This window comes from Culex quinquefasciatus, chromosome 1, assembly GCF_015732765.1.
Source record: "Culex quinquefasciatus strain JHB chromosome 1, VPISU_Cqui_1.0_pri_paternal, whole genome shotgun sequence".
Taxonomy (NCBI): domain Eukaryota; kingdom Metazoa; phylum Arthropoda; class Insecta; order Diptera; family Culicidae; genus Culex; species Culex quinquefasciatus.
The window spans coordinates 132,715,230-132,738,977 of record NC_051861.1 but is presented as its reverse complement, the minus strand read 5'-3'; the positions used below and the strand labels follow the sequence as shown (position 1 = coordinate 132,738,977).

General features: G+C 35.8%; 1 protein-coding gene across 3 annotated transcripts in view; it reads right to left on the bottom strand.

Annotated features, from left to right (window-relative positions):
* The window catches only part of LOC6054358 (carbonic anhydrase-related protein 10), a 46,531-nt gene that overhangs the window by 11,410 nt on the left and 11,373 nt on the right, over positions 1-23,748 (bottom strand). For all 3 annotated transcript variants that reach the window (XM_038267009.1, XM_038267010.1, XM_038267011.1), the window contains exon 3: positions 3,569-3,616. In XM_038267009.1, coding sequence (XP_038122937.1) covers positions 3,569-3,616 — 48 coding nt within the window. The remainder of the gene's footprint in view (positions 1-3,568; positions 3,617-23,748) is intronic.

Here is a 23,748-nt window from a genome sequence, read left to right as displayed (position 1 = left end):
TTTTGCTCTCTTCTCCATCGTTCTCTCCTCTCTCCGAGCACAGGCTCTCTTCGAGTTGACTGCTCGAAAAGCTTTCTTCCAAGGCTCGAACCTGTCTTCCCACGAACACGAACTTTTCTTGTCAGGTTCGAGCTTGACTTTTTGCTAGAACTGTCTGGGTTCGAGTACCGGTGCCACCTAAATTTCGACGAAATTGAAAAAATGTTGACGATTTTGAAAATTACTCAAAAAAGAAGTTCAAACAACCGAATTTTCAACCTTCCAAATTCAACTTTTTTTTCTGTGAAGGCAAAACGATAAACCATTTTCAAATCAAATAATAACAACTTATAAAACTCATCTTGCAATGCAGTTAACCTCGGGCAAACAAGTCTACTTAGCATGTTAAACAGATCCTTCCCGGGGACACACACTGCTGCCCGGAATCGTAACCCGGACCCATGTCGTCCACGTAGTGGTTGCCTCCAAGGGAGCGCCGCGCGGAACAAAACAACCCCGAACCGAAAGTAGAAGTGGAAGAAAACTTTCCCAAACCCATCGCAACCACCCACCCACTGTGGAAAAGTTAATCTAATCGGGGTTTTCGACAACTCACCAACTGAACCCCCCTCCAGGGTCGGTTGCATACCATTCGGAGAAGAGAGGGGGAAGAGGAGGGTGACCAGAAAAATAAACAAACCTTCGCCGAACGTGAACGCATTTTGCCCCTTCCGGCCGTCAACACAGCACGGGAGGGGGGGGGGGGGTCTCTCGAGGAGGGGTTCAGTGGGAGTGGGTCCGTAAATAGAGATAAAGCGCACCAGATAAGAAGCTGCTGTTGCCTTGCAAGACCGTTTGGCGGCGCTTAGAAAGTCAAAAAGGTGCCTGGGATGAAAATAGAAGCGACCCTTTGGAGGCCAATGGGGCGTGAAAATATGCTAAAAGGTAAAATCTGTGACATTTTTTAGATTTTTTTGGCGATTTTGGCAGTACTCAGAAAACTGATTCCGATTTTTTTGTAGGGCACAAAGGTATAGAAGGTTATGTTACAGACATGACCGATATGACAAAGAACTTAGCAGACCATCTTTTGAATATTAGATTTTTGTTGTGTAGATACAAAATCTAGCGGGTAAACTTCAACTGTAACACCCTCCCCTCAAGGGTTAATCAACCCATCCAGAAGTGAATCAAGAAGTCAAACTTTTTTCTCCCTCCTTCTCTTTTGGCATTGAGGGTGTGGGTCACCTCATCGGTACAAGTGTTTCCGCAGCCGTCATCGTTTCGGAGAGGGGGGGTCGCATGTTTGCATTCGCCGTGGCCAAAAGGAAAGGAGCAAAAAAAGTGAGGAAAAACAATAGAAGCGACTTTCCCACTTTTCCACCGAAAGCCACGCTGGCCATACGTTTCTTGATAAGAAAGAAAGGGGGAAATGTGTCTTGAGGGGGAAGGGTGGGGGTTCCCGAAGATATATTTGGCCTAAACATGCAAAAGTGTTGTTCGTTCAATTTGTGGAGAGTGTGTGAGCACATTGAGTGAAAGAAGTGTTGATTTTTTTGAGCTGATTGCGTTTGAAGAGGAGCGGCGGCTGGTTTATTGCCTCGTCTGACAGGCCGATGAAAGCTGTGCAAACATGGGAAAGTTTGTAATTTATGAGTCAAAAGTGTGTCTGTTACTTGAAAAGGGAGTAAGAACGAATTATTGAAAAATAAATAAAAATTCAATTCTAATTCTCTTTCTATTTGAAAAAATAGCCAATCCGAGAGGACTTAGAATAAAACGACGTCAAGAGAACAGACTGAGAGAATAAAGCATGAGATTTTCACTGAGGTTTTTTTTCTCACAAAATGTTTACTCATAAAAAAGTGTTCATATCGAGAATTGAACCCACGACGAATCTGCGCCTTTACAGTCTCGGCCACCTTGACTCAAAGAATTTGAGAAGTTTATTGCCTTAGATAAGCCACTCACACACAATTTTGTGTTGGTATGCGTAGATAGAGTTATTCTCTTTAAATTGGCATGATTCTATCAGTAAAATTCGAGACCTTTATTCTCTCTGCCTGTGTTGAGGGTGAAAAGTTATTCTGTACAAAGAATTTCTTAAATCAACACCTCCGGAGAAGATAACAGCTATGCGTCAAACTTCAAACACAAAAATCACGCTTGGAAATTTCTCATGTTCTCAATGATTAAGTCGAAACTCGCCCCTCCTTTTTTGTGCCACAATCAACATGTCGACGAGCAGCGGAAAATTAAGCGGTACGTGATTAGCGTTCAATTGTCTTCCACTTTTTCTCCTTTTAACCACAAATCCCTCACACAAGAGGAAGTGCGGCAGCGGGCGGGTAACTGTTTCCGGTTTTCTACCCCCCGAGAGTGCAAAAATGTTGTACGTGAAAAGCAATTACAAGCGCTCCGTTCCACGCTGGAGGGCGAAATCGTGCTTTTTCTCCACTTAAAATTGAGCTATTTCCCTTTTGGATGCTGCTGGTACTAACGCTAACACGATGCTGTCAGAACAACCACACACACACACACCCACATTGTGAAAAACACAAATACCAGAATTCCGTGCTTCTTTCCGGGGAATACCAATGAACCTCCTTCCCTTTTTTTTGGCTTCACGGCGGAGTGAGAGATCCAAGGAGACATACGCCAGACACTTGCCCTCAAGTCACCGCCAGCAGACACAAAGTAAGCCAGGACGGGAGAAAATTTGAATTGGCCTCAGAGCGCAGTGCAAACGTTGGTGGTGGTGGGAACTTTAAAAGTAAGATTCCATGGCCTCCTTCTACCGAGGCTCTTCTTGACTTTATAGTTGGAACTCTTTGCAGGAGGAGAAAACTTCGTTTTCTAGAAGTGTTATTTTCACTGTAGATTTTCCTGGGTCGCAAAGCGTTCTGGAGGAGGAATCTCCCTCGGATACCTTTCCGTTCCTGCAGTAAGCGAAAAGAAATGATCGTAAATGGGAATAATTGATAAAGCTGAAGCGAAATTGTTTGGATTCTTCAATCCAAGGCATCGAGGAATTTGCTTGTTTTCCTAGTTGAATCATCGCCGGCAGGGTGGAATGTTTGCCCCCCTTTTTCCACCTCCTTCCCCAACCGAAAAATTCTTTTCACGAAGTGAAAGCGAATCGATGAAGATTTAACCTGCTTTTAAAATTGAGTGTTATTGGTGTCGTAGCAAAATTCGTACTTCCCGGACACCAATTTTGAGCAAACGTTTTCCACTTTCCCTAAAAGCTGCGCTAAAAACAAAAACACCACACGAATTCATGTCATTTTACCGCTATATTTGCCCTTATCGTTGCCATTCAAGTCTGTGGCACCTAATAATAATCAGTTAGCAGCAAGGTCCCTTTTAACCCCTCCCCACACACGACATCGGACTCGCTCTCTCTCCTGAATTGCACTGTTTCGTGACGAACAGCACTAAAATATGCTGCATAATGGACATCCTGCCACCGTCCATTTGCCGTTTGCCGTCGTTTTTATTTAGTTTCGTATCGCACCATCTGCCGTTGATGGCGAGATTCTTGATTTCTATATTTTCCACCTCTTTGTATTCCAACGAATGGACTCACCTGAGATGCCGTCGTACGTCCACCATTCTTCCCAGCTGGCTTTGATTTCTGCAAAAGAGTAGTAAAAAAAAAAGAAAGAAAAGTGATTAGATAGACGTCTTTAAAAACAAAGGAATCGCTGAAATCAGCAGAATCGTAGCAACCCGTAGCGCTCTAGTTCTACTTTCGAAGAAGACGGACATCCCCGGCAAAACATCATCTAGTATGCAGTGCAGTTGTTCTGGGCATGCATGATTCAACTTTCACACACATGAACAGACGAGCTTGGATTACATGAATAATAAATTTTAATCCAATCAAAGCAAGAGGATTCTCGGCTGCGACGACGACTGCGAAAGTGTTGCGATATTAAACATACACGAGAAAAGCGGTTTTTTGGTGAGGGATGACGTTTGACGGGTTCAATCGTGCCCTCATTTAAAGGTTACTTAAACCGTAACATTGAGAAAACAACATAGGTTGCTGCTTCTCAATTGGAAAACAAATAACAGTTTTTGTTCTAGATTTTTTTGGAGTTCATTCCAAAAACCTTGATCAAAAATTTTTTCATGCGAGTGCCCCTCCTTCTGTCAGAGTCTAGTACCGCCAATGCATTCACCACCACTTTCATTCGCACAGAGCTCGTTCGTTTGAATTCTGCCGGAATTCCTATCACTTGGCCCATGATTGCTGTCAAACTTCAGAAAGTCATAGTGTTTTGGAATCGGAATGATGTCAGCTATCCATTGCAGTTATAATTACATGAATATTTTCACAAAACTACGTATTTTTCCTGTATTTGAAAATGCATTTTTTTTTCCTCGAAAAAATACTCAAATGATTTATTTTGCTACATGGGTATCAAATGATCGGGATTTTTTCATACATTCGAAGGTTATAACACAATTTTTTTAAATTCTAAAATTTTTCACAAAACACAATTTTCAAAAATACCAAGAATTTCAGTTTTTTCTATTGTTTTAAAAGTTAATACACAAATTTTTGAAAGTACAATTTTTTTCACAAAACTACGTATTTTCGAACAAGATACATAACATTTAAGTTTCAACAATATGGGTGTCAAATGATCGGAAATTCTTCATCCATTTCGATAGTAATAATAATTTTGTGAAATACTCAAAATTTTCACAAAAGTACGTCTTTATGAAAAATTGTCTAAATTTTGTTTTTTTTTTTCATTCTATGATCGGGAATTTGCCATACATTTCGGAACATTTTTTTTCAAATGCCTAAAAATTTTCACAGAACTACGTATTTTAGAAGAAAAATACTCAAATTTCAGGTTTCGATATCATATTATCAAATTTTAGTTATTTTTGTTTGAAAATACATAAGGCTGGTACAAATATTTTTTAAAGTTTTTGTCACCCCCTTCAAAATTGGCCCGAAAAATCAGGGGGCAAAAAAATATTTTTACAATAAACTTCAAAATTTCAATGAAAATTCAAGTGCAACCAGCTGAAATCAAATTAAAATACATTCTTCTGCCTTTAAAATCATTTTTAGCTTGTTTGGGTTTATTAAAAAATCTTAAGATTTTTTGAAAATTTTCGATGCAAAATCTTTTTTTTCGATAAAATTTTTGTTTTTGTCTGATCTTAGATTTTTTGAAAACTAATGATTGCAAAACAACTGAACTAGTGTAAAATGCATTTTAAAACACCTTTTTCATTTAAATGTGAAGACTATGGCTTGTTATTTAAATTTTTATATTTTTTTATTTTTTTGCCCCCCCCCCCTTGACCTCGGCCAGGGCCGAGGGACAAAAACTTTTTTTAATATTTGCATCGGCCTAATAATACGAAAAAAATTACTATTCAAGAAAATTTGTGTTATAATTTTCGAAATGTTTGAAAAATCCCGGATATTTGATACCATTATTGTAAAAAACTAAATTTTGTAGTATTTTTTTGTAAATACGTAGTTTTGTGAAAATTTTAAGTATTTTCAAAAATACATATTTTAACTTCCGGAACGTATGAAAAAAAAAATCCCGATCATCCGATACCCGTATAGCAGAAACAACAATTTTTAGTATTTTTTCGAGATACATTTCATTTTCGAAATGCAGTAAAATACGTATTTTGTGATATTTCTTTATGTAATTATAATTGCATTGGATAGCTGACATCTGGAGTTTTTTTTGAAAAGATCCAATAAACCAAATTTTCAGTTTTTGCTTTTTGGGTGTTTTTCAATACCCCTGACTCAAGGCGGTTTCAAAAACACCCAAAAAGCAAAAACTGGAAATTTGGTTTATTGGACCTTTTCAAAAAAAAACTCCAGACCCCAATTTCTAAAAACTATAATTTTTCGAAGTTTGGATGATTTTTCATAGGATTATAGGCAATGTTGTCCCATATAGCCAAAAACCTATAAGCGCTGTGCTTCAGTTAAGCACTGAGTCGAGCTTAACCGAGGCAGCTGAACGAATCATAACCGGGGCATGACTGTAATCATTTAATCTTTTTAAGATAGTTGTCTTTCTTTTTGTCTTTTTTTTTTTTTTTTTCATAAAACCAAAACGAAGAATATTCCAACAAATATTTTTTGATTGTTGTGGAAATACTAAAACACACATGGCAAATCTTTAGAAATTTCGAGAAACAATGGTTAACTAAGAGTAAGAAAATACTTTTAAATAGGGAGGTTTTTTTTTTTTTTGAGGAATCTTACACTCAAAATTCAGAGTCATGAGAATCGTTCTCTCAAAATTTATTGAGGGCTCAGTGCCAAAATCGAAAGAATAATGCAACCAACTCACACCATCATATCAAATGAGTTCATTCGTAAGTTGAATCAATAAATCTGCAACAAGTGTCATACATCGACTTCTGACTTCTCTATGGTCACCAAGCTGTGGTGGCCGAGGCAGCTAAGTCATTGGATTGGTTTGTCAAAGGTCTCTGGTTCGATTCCCGTTGTCGACACTTTTGGTTTTTTTTGTTTGACGGATGAACTTTTTTTGCAAATGAACCTCGAGAGAATAGTTCTATCGCCCATCTCGAGCTGTGTTCTCTGCGTCCGTGAATGGTACCACTATTCTCTCGACTCGAGACCATCATTCTCTCGGACTAGCGCTGCCAGTTTTGGGTGCAGACTTCACCAACTCCAACGCAAAAGCGACAAGATGAGTCAACAAATCAAACCCATCAAGCCATCAAGTCGGCACACACTCTTGGCTGGTTAGAGTGTGAAAAATGATAAACCCAGCTCGAAATTAATTTTCAGTGGCCCAATTTCACCCCACCGCAATTGAATTGTATCTCCGGCCCCCCGGAAAACCACATCGCAACTGGTGCAGCTGGCGAATTGCATTTTCCAGGGTCGAATCTAGGGTTTGTGGTTTTCATTGTACTAACAAACCCCAACCCACTTTTTTGAATGACTAATGAAAATCAGAACCATCGGAGAGGAGCATGGAGAGGAGGGGTGTAAATCGCATTTTCCAAAACCGCACATCGTTTTGCATTTGTTTAGGGACCCCAAAACCGTGAAACCAACCAAAGTCGGAAAGTGGTTGAAATAATATTCGGAAAATTGGGGAGGGAGGGAAATGTGTGAGCAGACAAAATCATGTACTAATTATACGAACATCCGGCAGAGGAAGCCGGAGCCGGAGTAAGTGGTCTCGTGCCAGATTCGTTTGTTTTCAGGCGCCGCCACAAATGTTGACGCTGGCGACAAACAGGCACCGGCAGGTTGTGGGATGGGGACACAGAGCACGATGTGCGAGGCCTAATTTGGTAGTAATTTCATAATTGCATGCATGTATAAGAGCATTGTGCTCTGCTGATGAACATATAAAAAGGGGTTATTTGGTGCAGGAGGACAGAACCACTTTTAGTGATTTTGGTTTTTTTTTTTCATGACAATATTACACAAATTTCTGTCTCTAAACTTTGAATATGGCACATTTACACCATTAAAATTAATCTTACGTGAAATGGACTAAACAAGCAATTATGTTACACCAATTATGGTTCCATTGATCTGTTGTTTACAAGATAAATCTAATTCCACACACAATTACTTCTCAAACAAAACATTGTAAATTGTCTCGAAAACAATTTTTTGCCTAAACAGCTTATCATATTATTGTTTTACAAAGGCGAATGATGTAACTTTTGAAAAGCATCATTTCACCCTTCTTCAAAAATTACGCTAGACTGATTTCATTAGCCTCGCCACGGATAATACTACGACAGCCTACTATATTGACGATGACGACCTGGTGTGATGATGATGATGATGCTACCGTGGATGTTATTGCCTCGACGTTCCGGCGTGAGCCAGCAAAAGGCCCGGCACGTACGGTCAATTCACGCGGATATAATTTAATTTGTCGGATTCCTAATTATTATGTTTTCATTAAAATGCAACCCGGCAATTAGGAATTATACGGCAGGCAGGGCTGCAGACTTTGCGTGTGATTGCGGCCTTTTGGAAATAATTCAGTTTTTGGGAAAGAGTCACGAATTGAATTTCAAACGGCTTTCTCAAGTAAATGCAATTCTGTGCCCATCTTTGACTTTCATGAAATATGAACATCATGAAATTTTGGAATGATATCAATTTATTATTCACTGCAACAACATACTTCATCTTCCATCTTGATAGATTAATAGTTTTATTTTTTCACCCCCTATTTTCCGGCTCACGTTACTCAACTCAGCTCAGCTCAGCAAGCAGCATCAGCAGCAGTAAGATCTCCCCTTTCTATTGTTCCCCCCGCTTTTATGCTCGCAGATATTTTCCGACTGCCGCACTACTGATGTCGGAGGGAAGAAGCCAAATTTCATCTGGGGCAGCAACCAACCGGCAAACGTTAGAATCAGTCATTTGAGGGTGAAATGACGTATACGCCAATTGATAATTCAATCGTGAAAAAGGCGTTTACGCCACTTGCTCGGCAAACGGCAGCACTGAACGGCTACGGCAAACAAAAAACGTGGAAAAGGAGCAAAATTTATTGTCCCGGCATAGACTCACGCTTTCGAAGATACCCACTTCCGCTGGTTCTTTTTTTTACTTGTTCCTCAACGCGCGTGCCTTCGACAGAATCAAAGCCAAATCCTAAAGTCAGCTCTCGGGGGGTTTTTTTTTTTGTTCTTCACTTCAAACGTGAGGGAAAATGTTATGATCAAGTGCATTTTTGATTATCCTGACATGCTCTCGTTTTATTTAGAAATTATTTTGCCTGGTTCGTCTAAATTTCTGATTTACGAACAATTTAAAATTGTTAAACACAGAAAAATGCCCTTTACATTAGAGTTGGAAGAATGTTGGATGAAATACAATTACAGTCCAGATTTGATTATTCAAAGGCCTTTTTTAATGTCCGGATTAGGTAAGACCCCTAAACTTCTCTAAAGTGGGTTAGGTTAGAACTTTGGAATCAAAGATGGCGGCCAAAATAGCGGTGATGAAAAACTAAAAATATGATTTTGTAATTAAGTAGGCAACCACTCCAATTTTACTTGAAATGTTGTCGCAAAACTCGAATTTGATGTAAAAAGTGAGAAAAAAATTAAATCGAAAAAAAAACAAATTATTTTTTCATGATTCGATTATTTCGAGTCCCATACAAACCTTCGGATAATTTATTCTGGACTGTAGTAGTTTTTAATGAAATTTGATAAAACAAATTTAAAGATGAGATAGGTTAGAAGTTCCAAAAAAAATAGTATGTCCACAGACAGTCGGTGGTATTTCTTTATTGTGTGTCTGTATCACAACTGTAATAATGTATTCATTTTGTGGAAATTGTTACAAAAAAGACTTGAAATTTGTTATTTAAAAAAGAAATTTGCAGTAGGCTTTTCAGCGATAACCGACGCTAACCCAAAAATATTGAAACATTGAAAAAAATTACCAAGAAATTTTTTTTTGCAAAAATCCAATAGAAAAAAAAAACTCTCGCTCATGTGCTTTTTCTCAGACAGTGTTGATTTTGAGATTTCTGTTTCTGCTGTTGGAAACGCTCTCTTGAAAAGAGAGACAGATTGTCTCTTCTCTATCGTTCTCTCCGAGTCGACTGCTCGAATTTTCTGTTGAGGCTCGAATCTTTTTTTCCCCAGACACAGTGCTCGAATTTGAGAAAAGAGCACAACAAAAGCGTTTTTTTTTCTCCTCTAATCCGACTGTCCGCGTAGCGCAGAGTGAAAGCGCACAGGTATGCTATCTCTTTTTGTCAGAGCAGGCTGGGTTCGAGTCCTGGTGACACCGATAATAAACAAAAAATGACGTCATCTCAAGTCTGGTGACGATTTCTGAACAATTTTCCAGTTTTCAGCGAATTTAAGATTCGGATCAGCCAAAAAACCACAACCGTAAGAGGGGAGGGAGAAGAGGAAGGAGGAGGAGGAGGGTGGTGGTTGGGTGAGAGATAATGTGCCGAGTGGTGTGCTGAAAAATAGGGACGTGGCGTTACATCGTGCTGCCACCTGGTTTTTTGAGGTGCAAAAGTGGAAAAGTGCTGAGTCATCGTCTAAAAATAGACGGCGTCCTATCTCGCCCAGCAAAATCAAGTCGATAAAGTAGTCGGTTTTGATGAGAAAAAGTGGAAAACGTGGTCTTAAAATAGCGACGCCATCCCCCTATTAAAGAAGAGGGGGAGGAGGATCCCAAGTTTTCGTCGGTGGCTGGGCTGAAATTTAATAATCCTCAAAAATTTGTTGTTGATTGTTGTTTCAACTATTCGCAACGACTGTCGAATTTCATGTAGAAAATCTAAAAATTTCATATTATTTTTTTTTTAATCAACTCAATAGATGATTTTTAATCACTCCTGAAAGTTTAAAGTGTAATGAAGATATTAATTAAAATAAGTAACAGACGAACTGTCAAGTATTCTGAGCATTTTTCTCGATATACCGAGTTGATTTACGGGTACCACGATATTTCGAGATTGGATGGACCAAATTGACTGAAATTTGGGGAGAAGGCTCTCAAAGTCTCAATGTGAATGACGAAGCCCGATTTCGAAATTTTATTTTTCAAAAAATTACAGAAAATCAAAAATTGACGATTTTTTATACGAAAAACATAACATTATTATTATTTTTTTTTTCAAAATAAACTTTAAAAAAATCGACCTTTGTCATGCACACGGGACTGGTTTCAAGAATCTTCATTAAAATGTTGAGCCGATTTGGTCAAGACAGTGTTGAGATACCGTGGCACCTGTTTTTTTAAACTGCTAAACTTGAAATCGATAAATGCATTTCTCATTGATTTTTATATATTTTTGTAAATATTTATATCAGCGTAAATAATATATATGGATGGTAATCAAAAATATGCACTTGATATTCTCGACTTTGGCTGAACGAATTTGGTCCGGATGTGGTTTAATAGGTCCAGTTTCGGGTCCTACAGCTTGGTATTCAAAATTGCAAATTTTCATATAGTTGTTCAAAAGTTATGATCAAAAAACTGTTTAGACGACTACAAAAAATGCTGATTTTCAACATAACCTCAAATGGCCGGTCTGATCGTCACGCAAAGCCGTGTGGAGAGTTGACATTTTATTCAAAAGCGGTGTCTGAATATTTTTGACAAAAGTCTGCAATTTTATTAAATCGGAAAATTTCTATTTCAGAAAATTCTTTATAAATGAGGTGGATTGAGTAACGTTTTCAAATCATTTCTAAGATGTTTGTCCTTATGACATTGTTGCCGAAAAAAAATTGACCAATTGACATTATGAAGGTTTCAGTGATTCAAGAAATAAGACAAACTACCCTTAATCTAAGCAATGTTTTGATAGAAACAACATTTTCCCTACTTAAATATACACACAAACAAGCAGTGTAAGGCGTAGAACCCGTCTACCCTTCTCATCTTGGTTTGCATCCCCCTAGAAAACTAGCTTCGTAATAAAATAATCATGGCGCCAGACATTTTGACGCCGAAATATTTTTCCACATAATTTTTCCGGGCTGCTCCTCTCTTCACTCCATTTTTCTTCCACCCATTTTTCATCTTTTTTTTTTTTTTTTTTTTGCTTTTCGCTACATTATAGCAACGTTTGGTCTCTTCTCACTGTTATTGTATTTGGGTTGAATCGCGATTACAAACACACTCACCCTGGGGGGAGGTCGTGAGAAGAGTTCCATATAAAAATTGCTGACACAGCAGCAGCAGCATCCTGGAGAGCCTTGGGATGGGGGGTAAAGTGGCGTCCACTTGGCGCCAGAACAACAGACCGTCTCCTAGAATGACGTCGTTTTTGGGGGATGCACGGAAAAATGTGCATTTTTCTTAAATTTTTTAATTTTGAAAATAGTTTGTAATTTTAACAAATCGTGTAAAAGTTTAGATAGGGTATATGACCCTATTTTGGACCTAGTACCTATTTTGGACCTATTTTTATTAATCGAGGTAGTTCAGGCTTTTAAAGTACGAAAACACTGAATCCAACCAACAGAAAGTGTAAGCAGGATCGTTTTGTAGCTTACCTCTTCCAAAAATGTTAACATTTTTGGTTATTTTCGCTTTTTCAGCCACTTTTTCCAATGCCATCCGTATTTCCTAACATTTTCCTAGCACATCGATTAGGTCCAAATATTCCGGCTTCGTTGCTTATCGGATTTGGCTCGCGAAACCTTGATGATTTTTTCTGTTTTGCACTGACACCAAGCAATTTCGTCCGGTTTCCGAGCCATGTAACTGTTGTTTATTCAATTCTTTTATGTTTTTCATCACTAAACCATTGAAATAACTATTCTATTATCGAAAAAAACTAAATTCAAAATATTTTTTCAAATCAGTCGCGTTGGATCAGTTTTTGGACCTACTTTGCCGTCGGTTCAAGGCTATCACCAATACATGTATAACAAGGTGTTGCCAGTTTAGTTTATCAATTTATTTCGATATTTCATTGAAATTAATTGAAAATTTTTAATTTAATATTTTGAATTGAATTTCTTTACTGTAATTATTTGAAAGAAATCTAAGTTTTAAAAAGCAAATGATTTACAGCAACAACGAAAATATGTTTTTAAACGATAAAATGGCAAATTGATGATAGAGATTTAGATGATTGTTAGGACCGATTGCAAAGTATCCCCAAATTTATACTGATGTTGACTTATTTTTGTCGTAACATCATTATCACCAATTTAGCTGCATATATTTTTAATTGTTGCTTCAAAAAATGCAAACTGGCTACCCTGTTGGAATTGAAGGGGAAACGATTGAAAAACCTAAAGGGTCTAGTTCATTTAATCGTCAGCTGTCACCGTGACAGGAGCTGTCAACATTGCTTATGAGTGGTTTTTGAAAAAGTCGTATGAATTAAATTTAAAAAATCTTGAGTTAGTTTTGAAAAGATCCTAAGCGCTAGTTATAAACAAATCAATTTTTTTAAAAAATTCTTTGAATTGCACGTCTTTTAAATGCTCTTTACTGGAAAACAAACAAAATTTGGTTTGATTCAGAGAAAAAAATCAAATAAGTGTCGGAGATCGTGATGGCTGTTACGACGTATTGCAAACTAATCAGAAAAATATTCATATGGAAAAAAATTACCGTATCAATCATGTTAAAAACACAATCGAACCAGCTAGAAAAATAAAAATCATCGAAAAAAAAAATTTGCAAAAGAGGTGCGATGTTAACTTTATGAATTTTATGATTTGAGACATATCTGATTACCGTAAATCTGAGTGACTTTGATAGGTTTGAGATTTTTCCGCAAAATGAAGAGTACAATTTAAATACGTACGGAATGGTATGGAATCATACTGACCGTGGTAGAGAAGTGCTCAAAGTACCGCATGAAGAACTTTTCATGAGATTTTTAATGGTTTAAAAAGTTAGTTAACTATAATTAATAAAATGTTGATAAATATCATTATTTTAATCTTCTCAAAGTGTCATGATTTTCTCAATGAACATAATTTTGAATCATAAAACAGAATGCATTTTCGGGAAATCCGATGATCGAAGCAAGCCGTGCGCGCGTCATGACGTTTTGAATTTTTGCTCCGCGTTTTTTTTTTGTTTTTTATTTCGATTTTTATAGTTTTCTAAGTGAATTTTAAGTTTAATATTTTGATTGCCCGGGAGGTTCAGGATCGGATTTCGAGTGCTGAGCGACGGAATTTCAAATTGGAGGTCAAAGAGAAGTGTCATTCGTAAGCTGGAAATTCAGTGGCAGTTTTTTGGGCAAGCAAAACCGTTGTCAGGGACTTTCGAGGGTGAGCTTGCCCTAGCTAGAAGCAGAACATTTTGAAGCTGCTGGTGGAAATTTCGGTGCTGTCGGGAGCGATCGATGCTGAATGGTGGTCGAAATGATCGAGTCAAAGATTTGGATTTGTCTCTATGTTTCGTCCTGGATCGTTTTGTCCTATCCCGGTGAGCTCTTTCCTTTTGGATCTTCGTTAAATTTTCACGGAACGGAACGGACAAAAATATGGGAGTGGCCGTGGCTGACTGGTAACGGTGTTCGCTTTGTAAGCGAATGGTCCTGAGTTCGATGCCCATCTGCTCCCAACGAAAAAGTTTAAGACTTAAAAATACTTGAAATACGTAATATGAACTAAAATTAAAGTCGCTCGAGCCGGGGTTCGATCCCCGTTCTATGGATTGGTAAGCAAAAATGCCAACCACTGCGCCATCACGGCTTGGTGAACTTTGAATGGAATTAGGAAAACTGTTACTACCAACTAAATACGCGCTGGGTTTTTGTCCATTTGGCAAGGATCCGGAAGTTCTGAATAACGTTTGAATCCGATTGATGCAAACGTTCTTTAGGGCGGGGCTTGTCGGTTCAAGCTGAGGTACCTCGCGCACGGCTAGCCTGCGTAGAAATGGGTCACCGAAGCTCGACAGAGCTAACACTTTCCAAATGCCTATGCGAGTTATTTGCATGTATAGAATGTAAATCTAAAATACATGGAAACAACTCAATTTCTAAGAAGCGGCCGCGTGGCTCCGTTTGGTTGGTTGCACACACACACACACACACACACACACACACACACACACACACACACACACACACACACACACACACACACACACACACACACACACACACACACACACATAAAACGGAATGCATTTTCGGATTCTTCAGACAATCTTGTACTAGGAAAAGGTAAAATAAGTTTGTGAATAATAAGTCTTATTAAATATAATATGTTTTTGAAACATAATTTAAAAAAATCTCCTAATTTAAAGGCATTTTCAGTAAAACAAATTTCATATAAAATGTGAAGACTTTTGATTCGTTCTTTGAAATCAGTTAAACATGTAATATAAAACTATAATTTAATAAACAAAACTAGTTTCAACGAATTTCAGGCAAAGTTCTGAATTTTCTACAATTTCACCTAAAACTTATATGTATAAGGTTAAAAAGCTTATAAACTTAGTTAACTAAATATTGACATAAACGATTTTCTTAAAAATTATATCAGCAATCTAAGTGATGGTAAGTTCGAAGTAAATATAATGTTTGAACACCTCAAATCTGCTTTTAACAAAACAAACTATGACTATCAAAGGCACCCTGGTATTCAAACAGATTTTTTTTTCAAATATTACATTGTTTTTAAAAGTGCAACATGTAGTTAAACTTTTTGTCAAGCAACTGTAAAGTTTAACATGACAGATGAGAAAGTTTCACACCAAGTTACAAGCTATTATCTCCTTTAAAATTTCTTGATTGTTTAATAATATTTGAACTTAAGCTCTGCGTAAAATTTAGAACCTTTTTTCATTGTAACTTGTTATGTATTGTGAATGTATCTCTGTCATTCATTTAATTTTAAGTTAATGTGTTTTTATTGCGACTAATAACGGGTTGTCTTTTATGTTCTAATGCTTGAACAATTAGGTCGTAAGAATACGCAAATTGTAAATAGGACAGAGACCTGCTAAAGATGCGCGAGTTTCCATTCAATATAATTAAAACACGTTTTCGAATTCAAATCCATTGTTTTATCATAATTATTTAATTTCTGAAATAAATATTTTCCAAATTATAATCGTGGATAGGCCCTTTGGTTTATCAAACCGAGTTTCTGTAAGTGTGCGTGTTGGCGCCGCACGCCGCAATTCGAGGTTGTCAAAATTTCAACCAATCAGAGTGTAGGTCCAAAATAGGTTCAGCGATGTCTCCAAAATACATTCAATAAGTCCAAAAGCATCCAAAAATGTTTTACTTGAAATGCTTATTACAATGAAATGGTTAAATTATTTCCAAATTTCAATAGTACACTTTGTTAAGCATAAATTAAGGCACAAAACAATCCTGAAACCAGCCAAATTAGTTAGACCGTTCCTGAGAACAATGAGAAATATGTTGACGCTTTGCATAGTAGGTCCAAAATAGGGCCATATACCCTATTAATTTTGAGAATTACGCTTGTAAAATTGATTTTTTTTTCCGTGTTTTCGCTACCGGAAAGACCCAAGAAACTATCTGTTTTGGCATCGTTTGCTTGTGTTTGATTGTGTGTATGTGCCAGTTTTTCCTTGAAAGAAGAGTCCAACCAAATCCTGCTGCTGTTGAGAAAACGCTGAGAGCATAATTTTTTGTCGATGATTTAGTGCGGGGTCGATCGTTCAACCTCTAGCAGCAGAAGAGGAACGACTCAACTCAACAGGGCTGGGAAACAGCTTTACTCCGTTGGCACTCTGTCAACCGGGTCCAAGATTGATGGAGGGTTGCTGCAGTGAGGGTTAAGAAGGCGGTAAATAAATAGACGTCTTGTGTGCAGAGTGTGGTCTGGCGCAGTCCTGGGCAATTATTTTAAGTGATTTTCAGATTGATAGTGGAATCTTGGTGTCACATCAAGACTATTTTCAATGGTAATGCTATTTTTTCGACACAAATTGATGGCCAAAGTCCTCAACTAATTTTTTCGCAGCTTAAGAGTTCGAGATGCAAACAGACAAAAAATAAAAGTTTAATTGAATTTGATATCAACAAATCGACTTAATTTCCAGAACGCCAGTGTATCAAACAAAACCTCATTGGCAGTATACAGTCGACACTGTCCGAAACCTAATTCCGATCACAACCAAAAAAAATCTCATTCTGTCAATCAGTGATGCTAATAAATCCTAATCAACCAGCTCGCGTGGCCGAGCTCGTACGGTACAACGTTCTACTAGGCTACCAATCATCGCATAACTGTCCGATAAGCTGAAGAAAAACTAATTTTATCCTGAACAATTTAGATATAATTTAACAAATGAAATCGACTTGAAAATAAAATTACATTTAAAAAAATATCAAAAAAGACATTTATGCCAACACGACCAGTCATGTTTGTCATGAAAGTAAATAAAATATTAAATCTTCCTGCGGCAATCCACGCGCTCGCGGCCAAATCTCATCAATGGAGCCGGACCGCACTGGAATCGTGGAATCGCCGAGGCCGCGGCCACGCAAAAACAAGCCACCACCGAAATGTTGGAGAGCCCGTTTCCTGTCGATGAGTTTGGTGGTGCAACAGTGGCCAATTCCTAGAGGGTGCACATTTCGAGCAAAACCGCACACACACACACACACGGATTCGCAGATTTTCGATTATCGCACGTGGTCTTTCGTCAATCGAGTGTTGTGGAAGCAGGGGGGAAAGGGGATTTTTTGCTCTGTTTTGCACATGTACAAACATCCTTCCTCCGGTGTTACCCCCGCCCCGCCATCGGAAAAACAGGAAACAAATCTGGCCAGCAGCGGTCATCTGGTGCAGCTTAATGAATTTAGGAGGCTTCCACGCGGCTAAACTAGCCTGGTCGTGGCCAATGACGGCGATGATGATGATCGTGATGATCCCCATCTATACTATTGTTTCGCCCCCTGGAGCAAATCATCGACGGCAGCAGACAACGAAACGTCCCGCCCTCATCCGTCCGTCCGAAAAGCCATTCTAACCACCCATTTTCGGTATTGTTGAGCCCTTTTGTTTGCTGGGCGGATGAGGATTAGATGGGTGAGGGCCGGGCTGTTGACGATGAATTGCCGTGAAGTAAGGATTTTCCCCAGTAGAGGAGATTTTTATACAAAGTTAAAGAGGTAGGAATCGAACCCTTTAATGTCAACAAGCATTCAATTTGGGTTTATTTAATAGAAAACTATTTCAGCATCATGTGTTCAAAATTTACTTTAAAATAGTAATTCATAAATTTTAGAGATTTTTGTGTGATTTCCTCAATAACTATTAAACGCTATTGCGGGCATCTTTCCATGACATTATTTAGATGGTCAAAAATCAAATTTCGCTTTCGAATTAAAATATTTTCAATACCGTAAACCGGGGTGACTTTGATAGGATTTCAATTTGTTTTTAGAATATTTTCCAACAGGTAAGGTTTTTCTCAAGATTATTATTTTTAAAACATGTACTTGGGTAGGCCACACAAAGTCCATGCACTATTTTGGAAAAAAAGTTTTTTCAATAGTGTTTAGAGAAATAGTTACGTTAAAAATTCTTGGTTTTAATTCCGGGGTGACTTTGATAGTCATAGTTTTTCTTGTTAAAATCATATTTAAGATGTTCAAACTTTATTTGTACGCTGAATGTACCATCACTAAAGTAGCTGATATAGTTTTTATGAAAAAAATCAATGTTTATATTAAGTTAACTAAGTTTAAAAGCTTTTTAACAAAATACATATAAATTTTAGGTAAAATTGTTAAAAAGTCGGAATTTTGCCTGAAATTTGTTAAAAATAGTTTTGTTTATAAAATTATCGATTTATATTGCATTTTAAACTGAATTCGAAGCACGAATCACAAGTTTTCACATTTTACATGAAATTTGTTCAACTGAATTTGCCTATAAATTTGGATTTTTTTTTTAAATTGTGCTTCAAAATTAAATATTATTTATTATTTACAAACTTATTTAACCTTCTCCTAGTGGAAAATTGTCCAAAGAATCCGAAAATGCATTCCGTTTTTCGATTAAAAATCATGTTCATTGAGAAAATCATGACACTTTGAGAAGTTTAAAATAATGACTTTCATCCACTTTTTCTTAACTATAGTTAACTAACTTTATAAACTTTTCAAAAATTTATGAAAAGTTCTTCATAAGGTACTTTGAACACTTCTCTACCACGGTCAGTATGTTTCTGAACCATTCCTTACGTATTTTAATTGTACTCTTCATTTTGCGGAAAAATCGCAAACCTATCAAAGTCACCCCGGCTATCAAAGTCACCCCGTTTTACGGTATTTTCAAATTTTCGAAAACAAATATTTTTGAGCCTTTTCATATGTTAGGGATGATTTGATTTTTTTAATGTTGTTATAAGAGAGATCGGAAAATTTCACCATGCCATTAGAAAATCAGAAAATACCGGCACTTAAAACGCTGGTTGGTTTGGTGACGTAGAGAAAACCTTGTTTGTCTCGTGTAATTATATGAAATATTTTCATAGATAATCTAACTTGGTCATGACTTTTGCAGGTAAAAAAGTTAAGTTATCAACAAAGCAACAATTTTTAATGCATATTACTCAAAAAAGATGCACGATTTCGAAATTATTGGAAAATACAAAAAAAACTCTAGGACCCAACCCTGCCTCTAGAAGGGCTTCTAAAAATCTAAAAATTAGCAATTTTTTTTAAAACAATTTTAAATGTTAAAAAGCATTAAAAAGAAGAACTCTTAATTAACCCTCTACAATCCAACCCTGCCCCTAGAAGGGCTTCGATCTAAAAAATTGCATTTTTCTACTATTTTAGATGTTGAAAAGCGTTAAAAAGAAGAACTCTTATTTTTTTTAATTTTAGGGATCTTGTGTTGTTTGTGTCTTTGACAATGTTTTTCAAAAGCCGCCATTTTTACCGCCATCTTGGATTTAAAAATTCTAAATACCTTAAGAGTAGTTTATGGGTATACTACATACTTAAGCTCAACAATCATTAATAAGACAATAAAAAAAATATTTTTTCGTGATTCAATTATCCCAAAGAGAATTTTTTCCGAGGCCTTCGGATAATCGAGTCTGGACTGTAATTCGAAAAACCTTTTTACTAAATAAGGAAAAGAGGCAAAATTCGAATTATGTACCATTCTTTTTTAGTTCGGTGTTACATTTCCTATATTTTATGCCTAGCAGTAATTTTTGTAGTGTCCCAGGATACGCTTCTACGCATTTTTTTACAATTTAAATGATAATGATAGTTTAAATTCTATGGAAGAAAATGTAAAAAACAAGTAAAAAATTGAAAATGATTGAACAAATTCGAAAGACAATAGGTAATAATTAGGGTTAGTGAAATTTCACGATTTCGCGGACAGCGTGAAATTCGTGAAATTTTTCTTATTCCGTGAAATCCGGTGAAAATGTATGTTTTTGTGAAACTGTAACGACATGTCTTAAAATAATTTATCAAACTAAAATAGGAATGAAAATAATCTTTGAAATTAAAGTTAAGCGGTTTAATTACTAATATAGTGTTCGTGATTTTTGACGATTTCGTGTACGGCTTAAACTTCGTGAATTTTATAAATTTTCTCAAATATGTTTTAAAATAACAATATAATAAATATTTGATCCATAAAGACTATTTAAGTAAATTTTATTATTTTTCAATTGAAAAGCTTGATATGAATCAGAATTTTCAGTTTTTTTTTCAGTTTTTTAGAAACTTACTAAATTAAGTAATATTCATTGTAATACACATTTTGCTGCTTTTTTATTTGAAAGGTATTGTTTCAATAGAAATTCAAATAATTCAGCTATGTATTTTTTATTTTTCAAATTGGCTGTTGCAAATATTTTTTGAAGTTTATCAAAGTCGAGAAGGCAGACAAAAAATAAAAAAGCTAAAAATTTACATTACAGGCCATGGTGTCAACATTTGAATGCAAAAAGTGTTTTGAAATGCATCATACACCTGTCCAGTTGTTTTGCAATCATTGATTTCCAAAATTTCTAAACACTGACGAAAATTTATTTTTTTGCGGTGCTGTACATTGTAATTTCATAAAAGTTCAAAATATTTTTAAACGAGTCCAAACATGTTAAATATACTTATCAATGCAGAAAAAGGCATTTAAGATTGTTCTTAGTTGATTAGACTTCTATTTCCATTAAAATTTTGATATTTTTTTGAAAATATATTTTTTGCCCCCTGATTTTTCGGACCAATTTTGAAGGGGAGGAGGGGGGCGACATAAACTTTGAAAAATATTTGCAACGGCCTTACCTTTTAAAAACATTTCAGATTTTTTCTAAGTCGTGTTTAATTTTAACAATTTTTGATTGTTTGGGTAGGCGATTCCCGTGAAAGATAAAAAATACACTTTTTTTTTGTTTTCTGGTCTTATATTGAATTAAAAAATTCAATTTCGTTACAAATTATATTATTTTTACCTATTGATTTTAAATTAAGTTTATGATAAGTGAGATGAAAACTTTAAAAAATATTTTTAATGGGCTTACTGTCGCAGAAAATTCAAATAATTTTACTCATTTTGGCTGAAAAAGATTGTTTAATCTTGCTTTGATATGAAATTTAATAAAATGCAAATCAGCGAAAACTTTTTATCTTTACTAGTCTAATATTTTAAAAAGCAGTTCAGTAAATGAGAGAATGCATACCCTACATTTTGTTTCAAAAAATATAAAGAGCTCATCCATAAATCAGGTGGAAACTTTTTTGAAAATTAGGAGAATTTTGTTTTTGTGTGAAAATTAAGTGAAGTTTTTTTTTAGTTTATTGAAGAACAATATAAAATGAAGCATAACAAATATTTTATTAAGTAGTTTCTGTGATATAAACAAAAGATTTTCAGTGTCATTTTAACATTTTTCACGTTCCGCGAAATTTGCGTGAAATTTGGTGTTTTGAAATTGAGGTCCCCGTGAAATTTGCAATTTTCAAGCGTGAAAAATCACTAAGCCTGGTAATAATAGAAGGTGGTACAATAAGCCAAATACTGTCAAAAACAAACATAACCTAAACATGATAAGCAAATAGCAAATAGAAATATTAAAAATGAAAGATGATACAAGATAAGTAATTTTTATTGTAGAACAAAAGTCGATCAAAATCAAAAAACCTCCTGAAAAAGGGACTTTTTTAAGGCTTATGCAAATATTTTCAAAGTTTTTGTTCCTCGGCTTTTTAAATAAAATTTGTACCAGCCTAAAAAAATTGGGCATTAGAGGGTTAATTTAAACTCATACATATTTCGACAATTTAAGTTTGCTGTTCTATACATTTTGTTCCAACAAATTTCAGATTTCACGGGGATTCCCGGGTAATTGTAGACTATAAGTTACAATTAAATTTTCTATTCTGCAAATAATTGCCAACTTTTTTTTCACCAGACCTTTAAACTTAAACTTGATTAATTCAAATTTGAGTGCAATCAGCTGAAATAATTTTTTTAATGCATTTACCTGCGTTTAGAATTATTTTTAGCATGTTTGGGTATGATAAAACATCCTTTGAATTTTAGTAAATTTTCGATTGTCATAAAGTTTTACATTTTTTCAAAAAGGAATTGCAGAACAAACATTGGGTAAAATGCATTTTAGAAAACTATTTTCATTTAAATTTTAAAACTATGACCTGTAATTTAATTTTTTATATCTTAAATTTTTTTTGTGTAAAAAATTGTAAAAATTCAATTTACTGTAGTTTTTATAACTACAGCAGTTTTGTTTTATCTTAGAATTGAATTCAAAACGATAATGATTGCAGAACAACAATAATTGTGTAAAATGCATTTTAAAAAAAACTATTTGTATTCAAATTTCAAAACTATGCACACTACGAAAAAATCGTGTAATTTTCCGTTAAATTAGATGCACATAACTGGAGCATCTAATGAGACGTAAAATTACGTCAATTTTTAAATTACACGATCCAACCCACCAATCGAGGTCGTGTAAAATTACATCTCACGCAATTTTGGTGGGACGATATTCTTATTGGAAATTACTGTTTCTTATAAGACGAATAAAGACATGTTTAGCTTGACCAAAACCGATGTTTTATTTGTCCTCATTATAATTAAATACACATTTTGTTAATTCACAACCACAACAATTCTTTCCGGCTTTTTTTCCTTATTTGTTTGAAATCACTTTGTATTTTATTGCATCCATTCACCAGATATTGTTGGTCACCCTGCTGAAAGGAATCCGCTGTTCATGGGAATCTGCTTCTACCTAGCAGCTTCACCATATCGTCACTTTTCACTGAATCTTTCACTTTGCGAGACATTAAATTCTTTGACCGGATAGTCCGCTTTAAAAACTGCAGATCCACGGCGTCCAGAACTTGGTTCCTGGTCAACCGGCTTTCTGGAAGATGACTGAAAGAAAGTAAACAAAGCACCACCTGCAATGAGAACCCGAATTAATTGAGGGTTAATTGATCCGATTTATACAGAAATATAGTATATTTACCTTTGCTGACTGCTTATAAATGCCTTCGTTGGTCGTTTGATTTGGCACACGTGGAATGAAAAAAGTGCGTGATATTCTGTTTTATCTGATGTAAGATTCCATTAAATGTAATATTCCAAATTTTTTAGTGTGTGACCGGCAATTAATTTTTTTATAATTTTTATTTGCTTTGTGATTTTTTTTTGAAAATTTACTGTAGTTTTCATAACTGCAGCAGTTTTGTTTTATCTTAAAATTGAATTCATAAAATTAAACAAAATTGAATTTAGCCATGAAAAATAATTTCAAATGTCTTTACACAATTATTGATTTAGAAGAGTTTATAAAAATTGTTCTTCATTCGAATACCAAAAATAAAATTGTAAGTTGAAATTGCTGCCCAAAAATGAGTTTCATCAAGAAGCCAAATTACCACGACTCGACTTGACTTCCACAGCATCCACCTTGAAGCATTTAACCGCAGTGAAATACGATAATGGAACATGACATTAGCCTTTGCGCCTGTCTGTGCGAGTGTACACGTGTGTGTTTGTGCATACCACACATATCCTTCCTGCGACTCGTTCCCCCAAAACTTCCGGGATAAAATCCGGGTAATGTCTGCGTCTTTTCCTGCCTGCCCCACCCCCCATCATCCCATCTCATCACCCAATTCCGATCCATTAGCAAGTCGTACGTGCCGAGATGGGCTTCTTCTTCTTCTTCTCTCGAACAATGCCATCAACAACGGCTCTTTTGTTCGGCATGAAATTTGTGCCACAACCGAAATGCATTCAATTCAA